We start from the raw sequence: 8,208 nt of genomic DNA, 5'->3' as shown, positions 1-8,208 counted from the left end.
AATCACTCCCACCAGGCCCTCATCTTTTTGTCATTTTCCAATCCCTGCAAACCCTCCCAATCTTTGTTTGTTACCCACTTCTGAACCTGCTTCTACTTTTTCAGGTATCTCTATAGCAGGTTGGCTATGTAGTAATAACACAAAACCCGATTTAAGGGGGAACATTCAAGAAGACTTCAGAAATTTGCATATAAAGAAGCCCTGTGCTAATGGCCAAGACAAATGGAAAAAGGCCTTGAAGACATTTCACAGCTCCTCTCTGCAGTTCTAATTTTCTGTATTATCCTAAATAAAAGAGGTTTCATTGACTCAGGGTTCTGCAGGCTGTGAAGGAAGCATAGTGTCTTTTGTTTCTGGGAGGAGTCAGGGAGCCTCCTAATTATACCAGAAGGCCAAGGGACAATCAGCTGTCTCCTATGGCAGGAGTAGGAGGAAGACAGAGTGAGGAAAGAGGTTCCACAGCCTGTTAAACAACCAGATCACATGAAAACTCACTCACTATCAGGAGGACAGCATCAAGGGGATGGTGCTTTATCATTCATGGAGGATCTACCTGCACCATTTTATGACTAAATCTTTTTCCACCTAGGCACCACCTCTGATGTTAGGGAGTATAATTCCACATGGGTTTTGATAGGGATATAGAGACAAACCATATTATTCTGTCCCTGACCCCACGAATCTCTTGTCCTTTTCACATTGCAAAATACAATCATGCCTTGCCAGCATGAGTCTTAACTCATTTCAGCATTAACACAAAGTTACAAAGTCCAAAGTCTCATCTGAGTCAAGGCTGCAGCCTCTTTTGCCTATAAGCCTCTGAAATAAAATGCAAGATCATTGCTTCTAAGGTACAGTGGTGGTACAGGCAATGTGTAAGCTTTCCATATTCAAAAGGAAGACATTTTCCAGAAAGCTTCTTATTTCTATCTGAGACCTGCTCAGCCTAGCCTTCACTGTCCATGTTTCTGTCAGGATTTTGGTCACAACCATTTAACCAGTCTCTAAGATGATCCAGACTTTCTCATCTGTCTTCTTTTGAGCCCTCCAAACTCTTCCAACCTCTGTCCATTACCTAGTTCCAAAGCTGCTTCCACATTTTCAGGTATCTTTATAGCAATGCTCCAGTCCTCATTTGCCATTTTCTGTATGATTCATTATGAAAAAGAGGTTTAATTGGCTCATGGTTCTGCAGGGTGGACAGGAAGCACAGGGCTTCTGCTTCTGGGAGGCCTCAGAAATCTTTCAATCTTTGTGCATGGCAAAGAAAGAGTGAGTTGTCTCACACGGCAAGAGGAAAACATGCAGAGTAGGGAGGTGACATAGAGTTTTCAATGACCAGGTCTCATGAGAAGTCACTCATGATTGTGAGGACAGTAGCAAGGGGATGGTGCTGAACCATTCATGAGAAATTTGCCTTCAGGATTCAATCACCTTAGACCAGGATCCACCTTCAATGTTAGGAAATACAATTCAACATGAGATTTGGTGAGGACACATATTCAAATTGCATCACCAATCTTTGAATATAAAGACATCCACAGCAGGCTTTATCCAGCCAGCTTCTTTGAGACTCTTCACAGGGTTTGAGGTCTACAGCATATACACGAAAATATTCATACTTCAAAAAGCAATAAAGTAAGGGTATCATTCTTCCAAAAGTTACAATGGTAGTGTAGGAATTCATAGTGTGGTTTAGGTCATGTTTGCTACTGTTTCTATTCTATCGCCATATTAACTGTTTCCTACACAATTCTATATTCAGCCGAGTTTCAATTGAGAACAAAGCCATCCTTGTTCTACCGCCAATACCTGGCACTAGCTCTTTGCTAGTGTTATTATTCTGCTGTAGAAAGCATCCTTGAACTGGAAACAGTGCACAATCAAGTATCTAGTCATTCAACACTATCAATTCCTGGGTGACCTTTTGAAAAAATAGTATCTCTTGTTGCAAGAAATCCTGCATCTGTGAGTCCATGTTTCTCACTGGAATTGGATGGAAGTGGTGAATTTCAGCCACAGTGTCCAAAGAAATCCTGTTCCTGTGATTCTGACATCATCAGCCTCTGCACCTCTGTCTTCCCTTCTGCCACATGTTGCCTGCTCTCCATGACTTTGGTAAGAGCTTCCTTGTGTATGTGGATGATGTCCAGGATGTTGACCTGGTGTCCCTGAGACAGCACTAACAGGTCCATGACTGGGTCCAGTTCCTGGATGGGCTGATTGGCAAAGAGCTCACCGACGGTGTTGAAGGCACCTCTGGTGAAGTGATGGCCTGGTCCAGCTACAAGACCTGGCTGAGGCTGAAGAACTGGCCACCTTCTGATGCTCCTTCTTAAAACCCATCACCATAATCTGCTTGCATGTCAACTCATTGGCTGAGAAGTTGAGCTGAGTGCCCTGTGTTTCCATCTTCTTGGTGAAGCACTCGAAGCCGTCAATTTTGCTCTCCCACTCTTAAAGGTTGAGGGCCTCCTTGGGGGTGGGCTCAGGGTCAGGAAGAAGCTGGAATTCACCACCTCATTCTTCTCAGCCTTCCTCTTGCCCTGTCTTCAGGCTGTCTCTTCAGTGCTGGTGTGACACATCAGGAAGTGATGGAAGATGTGGCACTGTGCCTGCACCTAAAAGCTGGCTGTGTGGTTCATCCACCAGATTGGGCCCTTTCTGCACTTGAACATGGAGTCCTTCTCAAGATGGCCTGTGGTCGGCCTCTTGGCACCCAAGAAGCCCACAGTTCTGTAGGAGCCCTCATGCATGGACTGGAGCCCCAAAGGCAGTGCACACCCTGCTCCTGAGCCTGCTGTTCATTTCCTCTATGTGGCTCCATCTGCAGCACAGTGGTTGCATTGAGGCTTGTGCATGCCAGGCAAGGCCAAGCTGGCTCAAAGAGCAACCAGCCACCTCTGCAAGGGTGTGCCAGGAGCAGGTGGACCAGCCACCAACCTCACTCGCTGCCAGTCAGGGTAAATCAGTTATTCTGCCCTGGAGGTAGGGCCCCAGTGCCATCTGCTTTTCCTCAGGCCTCCACTCCATCAGCCGTCAAGTGGCAGTCCCTCAGGCTGTGGGAACCTGGCCACCCCTGATTCCTTGAGTGGGTGAGGCTGGTGGCTGGTCCATCTGCTCCAGGCACACCCTTGCAGAGGTGGCTGGTTGCTCTTTGAGCCAGCTTGGCCTTGCTTGGCATGCACAGGTCCTGGGTACTGACACCCTGCTCTGAGTGAGCTTGTCCTGTCTTGGGCCAAATTCTAACTCTGGCCAGGGTCACAGAAGGCTGAGTCCCCTGGGTGGTAATGCTGACTGCTGCTGGGGGGCCCATAGTGCCCCTCCCCTCCCAGGGCCCAGGATGAGGCCTGACTGGGCCAGGACCCTTTAGGTATGGATCTCGTTCCCAAGCAGGGGGCCTCTGTCCCACAGGTTGGATGAGAAGATGCTGCTGGCTGCCAGGGTTGTTCAGATGTCACGTTCACCCTTCCCTCCAGGGACATCAAAGTTTCCAGCTTCCCCTTTGAGAATGACTTCCCAAGGCCCAGGTGCCATCTGGGGCTGCAGGGCAGCTGGCTGCATGCTGCCCTGGCTTCTTCCATGTTGGGCTGGTCACTACCCACCAAGGGGGGTCAGATGCAGGCACCAAGTAGGGCGGTTGTCTCTGGACCTGCATCTTGGTTATCATGGAGCCAGACTGGGCCTGGTGACAGGGCCATGATGGGGTTGTCCTGGTGGTCCTGGGGGTGTCCAGAGGAGATGCAGAATGGAATTGCTGCAAGGATGAATGAGATGACTGTCAGCACAGAACAGGCACCCAATGAGTGCTCAGGGATTACCCTCAGTAGCTGCCCAGAGGCCAAAACCACCCACTTGATAGTGACTGTCCCCAAGCCAGGAGGAAGAGAAGAGAGCAGGTCCCACTCGCCTGAGTCTGATCAGTCAGCTGTGTTGAGATGTGCGTCTCACCTAGAAAACAATCCTTCACGCAGAGCCACTCACAGAGACTGCTGTGTGTCTCTAACTGCTCCAAAACACAGAGGCGATGGGGACTCAGCAAGAGTGACATCGTGGGATGACACAACTCACCACAACAGGAGCCTGCTTGGGTCAAGAGGGCCCAGAGTGAGTGTCCTCTATCCCCTGAACTGACAAGTGTGCATGCATTGTGTTTGTGTATGCGTGTGTGTGTGTGTGTGTGTGTGTACATATGGGTGTGTTTGTCTTGCTTCTCTGGCCAGGCCTAGCTGCTCCACTCACAGGTGCACCCAGTTCCTCATTACTGTCACCACCAGGGCCCAGGGCCAGGATTAGAGCCTCCCACAGGTGCTCCCCAATTTCTGCCCTCTCCACCGAGGGTGGTCCTAGGGATGCAGACAGAGGAGGGGCGCCGAGCAGAGCAGAGAGGGCTGGCACCCTCTCTAGGTGGAACCCAGGTCGTGTGTAAATTTGGAGGTCTGCCAAGCAGTGCTGAAATCAATACACCTTCTCATGTTCTCTTTCCAGGCACCCTCCAGGGTGCCCTGACTCACCTTCCCTACAGATGGAGGCAAAGAGGCTCCACAGACAAACCCCCTGCCTGAGGTCACACATCGGCTAACTGGCCAGGTTCCTACTGACCAGGTGCCCCCAACAAGGCCCCTAATGAGAACTCCTCCATTGACCAGGTCCCACTGACCAAGTCCCCACTGACCATGTCTCCGTAACCAGGCCCCCATTGGTAGGCCTCATGGACCAGACCCCACTGACCAATTTCCCACTGACCTGGTCCCCACTGACTGGGTTCCCACTGACAAGACCACAATTTACCAGGTTGCCACTCACCTCACCCCCACTGAATAATTCTCCATGGATCAGTCCCCAGCTGACTGAGCCCCCTCTGACCAGGCTCTCACTGACCAGGCTCCAAGCCACTAAGGCCCCACACTGACCAGACCCCTAATATACTGAATACACCCCACCGACCAGTTTTTTATTGTTTATGTTCCAACCGATCAGGCCCCACTAATAAGGTCACCACTGACCAGGTCTCCACTGACTAGGCTTCCGATGACTAGGTCACAAGGTACCCACTGGGTGAGGCCTTCACTGAGGAGGCCACCGCTAACCAGGTCCCTGCTGATCAGGTCCCAACTGGCCAGGTCCTGATGGCTAGGTCATCTCTGACCATGGTCCACTGACGAGGCCCTTGAGCAGCTGTGTTCAAAGTCTCATTACAATGCTGCCATCAGCCCACAGACCCTCCCTCCCTGCATGTGTGCCCAGGGGTCAGGCCCAGGGGGTTTTCTTGGGCCGCAAGGCCTCTCCTCCAAGACACAGGGAGGGAGTCAGCCTCAGGCTCCAGGTACCCAGCTTCACACTCACCCCGCAAGGCCCTCTGGGCCCATCTCAAAGGAGACAATGAGGTGGCCTGGCACTGCCTGGACATGCCATCTTCCCTATTCCTGAGTGTCAGAGTGGGAGGAAGGGAGGGACATTTGGCAGACAAGACACCCTGTGCTGCTGGGTCTCCCAGGGCCCTTCCCACAGAGCCCCGATCTAGAGACACAGCACAGAGGCTGCAGGGAGACTAATCAAGAACCCTTGAGGCTGAGCCAGGGACCACATGAGGACTGTCCCCAGACAGCTAGAAGGCCCTTTGCTAGTTTCTTGGTACCTCAGTGGATGCAGCAGCAGTTCTTCTGTTGGGGACTAGTGAGCACATGATGGGAAGAGCTCACCTGTGCTTCCTCGGTGCTGCCGTAGAGAAAATACAACATTAGTTTAGAACACCTTGTGCCAGAAAGTAAAAAAGTGCTGACAGAGTAATGGGGACAATTCAAAAAGACATAAAGTCAGCTTGAAATGTCTACCACTGGCCTAATCTTGGGGAACTGGAGCACCAGAATCATGAGCTTTCCCTTCTCCTTTATTTATTGGTTTTATTTCTCCATGTAGAACAAAGAAGAAAATAAGAAAAACAATCATCTGGCAACCATCACAGTAATACTTGTTCAAACACAAGTCATCCATGAAATGCTAAATCTAGTGGGTTTTGAGGAGTAACCAGATATTTACAGAGCTTCAAAATATCTCCACACAAAATGCTATTGAACTACAAGAAGAAAACCGTAACACTAGTATGGACAAACCTGGCAGATACTCTTTAAGTCTCCTACTATGTATGGTAATAAAAACTGTAAAATGCAAAGAAGGCTTCGATGAGCTTTACTAAAGTATCAATGATGACTTGGTTGTTTGGCTGTTTAAACAGCTGACATTCAGGCAATTCGAGTAGGCCAAACTCAATAACACTGGTGTTCATTTGCAAGATCCACTTAAAACTCAAGGAGGCTAAAAAACATCATTTAAAATAACATATAAATATACACCATATATGACATGAAAATATTCTACTTTAGTAAAGATTATGATGTTTTATATTTTATGAGAAACAATTAAAATTTCATGTAAATAGCCCAGTAATAAAGTTTTATGATCTTTTAAATCATACAACTTTTCCTTAAGATTTTATGGTTAAATAATCTCTTCATTAGATGTGGCTTACCAGTGGATTCTACAAAAGAAAGTAGACGGGAGCAAGTGCCCAACATAGCAAAACCTGGAAAGAAAAAGAAAGGATTATGTTCTTTACCTAAAACATTTCAGTTAATGAAGTGTAAGTTTAAAATGTGGAGTTGAGAACGTTATCAGAGTTAATAAGAATGAGAAATATGTACGTGCAATTACAATACAAAATTACTATTAAATCATTTACACATGGCGCTAATTCCAATTGTGGTTAAATATCACAGCTTTTTCATTCTTCATTCATGTACTCAACAGCCACATGCTAAGGTACTAGAGCCAGCACTGGAATTACAAGATGAAGATGGCATGGTCCACCTCCCAATAGTCATATGCTATAACCTAAAAGACAGGCAGGTAATGTCCATATAGAGTCATAGATACCATGACAGGTATACAGCAGGGCACTATTGGAACATACAGAAGGGACATCTATCCCACTTTTGTGTCAATATCATGGGCTTTCTGGTGGAGGGGATACATAGGTTGATGACTGAAGGATGAGGAAAATCTTGCCAGATAGAGAGAAGAGGCGAAGGCAAAGATCCTGAGGCAACAAAGAGCCCTGTGGAGTTCTATTCTGTCCACTTTGGTGCTAGAGCAAAGGGCAGAATGCAGTAAGTGGTGAGAGACAAGGCTGAGTAACCTGACAAGAATTACATTGATGTGGGTGTTTTTATTTCATGGTGAAATTTTTGGAACTTTTCCTGAGAACAGATGTAAGCCAATTGATGCCTTTGTTTTTGGAGAATCGTTTCAGTGTGCTAGCTGACAGTTCCATGAGGATGGCAAAAGTGAAGAAATTGTAGAGCTGGTAAAAAAGAGATGGATCCACTTCTTGGGAATTTTTTAAGCTATGGAACATGATGAATTAATGATGCATAAGTATACTCTTCACTGTGAAAGTTTTTGTTTTCACATCTTTCATTAGATGTGTGTAAGAAAAAGATACTGAACGTAGTATCTACTAACCCAACAATGAAAAGGAATGCCATTTGCTATTTACACTTTATTACTAAAATAAACCTAAATTTAATTAATACATTTTGGCAACATACTTTTCTTTGTTCCTGTAATTATTTGTTCTACACGGTCCAGTTCCATCTAAAATAAGTAAAAAATAATAATAATAATGTTTAAGTTAAACAAGAAATATTATCATGAGATTAATATATTACAAAATGTGGCCCTTAGTATTTTTAGTGACTAGACATAACACAAAGTTTGCTTAAATAGAAAATTAATCACATTAAGTAAAGTAAAATTTCTACTTATTCTAAGTTTAGATAATAGAGGATGTATCTGTGTAATGCTGTTTAGAGTAATCTGACAAAAATAGATAATATTGGTCTATTGTATATACATAATTTTAGAAAGGTGGTGTTTTATTTGTACAAAGGTTAAACAATGGCCGGGCACGGCAGCTCATGCCTGTAGTCCCAGCACTTTGGGAGGCAAATGTGGGCAGATCACGAAGTCAAGAGATCGAGACCATCCTGGCCAACATGATGAAACCCTATCTCTACTAAAAATACAAAAATTAGCTGGGTGTGGCGGTGCATGCCTCTAGTCCCAGCTACTCGGGAGGCTGAGGCAGGAAAATGGCTTGAACCCAGGAGGTGGAGGTTGCAGTGAGCCGAGATCGTGCCACGGCACTCC

General features: G+C 46.5%; 1 protein-coding gene across 1 annotated transcript in view; it reads right to left on the bottom strand.

Moving 5' to 3' along the window:
- Nucleotides 1-244: 244 nt before the first annotated feature.
- Nucleotides 245-8,208, bottom strand: part of ANKRD18A (ankyrin repeat domain 18A) — a 55,362-nt gene continuing 47,398 nt past the window's right edge. The window contains 7 exon segments of the mRNA XM_063696225.1: nucleotides 245-2,219; nucleotides 2,320-2,456; nucleotides 2,650-2,853; nucleotides 3,413-3,605; nucleotides 3,608-3,757; nucleotides 4,243-4,346; nucleotides 7,608-7,653. Of these exon segments, the coding sequence (XP_063552295.1) occupies nucleotides 2,013-2,219; nucleotides 2,320-2,456; nucleotides 2,650-2,853; nucleotides 3,413-3,605; nucleotides 3,608-3,757; nucleotides 4,243-4,346; nucleotides 7,608-7,653 (1,041 nt within the window). The 3' untranslated portion in view covers nucleotides 245-2,012.

This window comes from Gorilla gorilla, chromosome 13, assembly GCF_029281585.2.
Source record: "Gorilla gorilla gorilla isolate KB3781 chromosome 13, NHGRI_mGorGor1-v2.1_pri, whole genome shotgun sequence".
Taxonomy (NCBI): domain Eukaryota; kingdom Metazoa; phylum Chordata; class Mammalia; order Primates; family Hominidae; genus Gorilla; species Gorilla gorilla.
The sequence above is the reverse complement of the archived record's forward strand: the minus strand, read 5'-3'. Positions and strand labels throughout refer to the sequence as shown.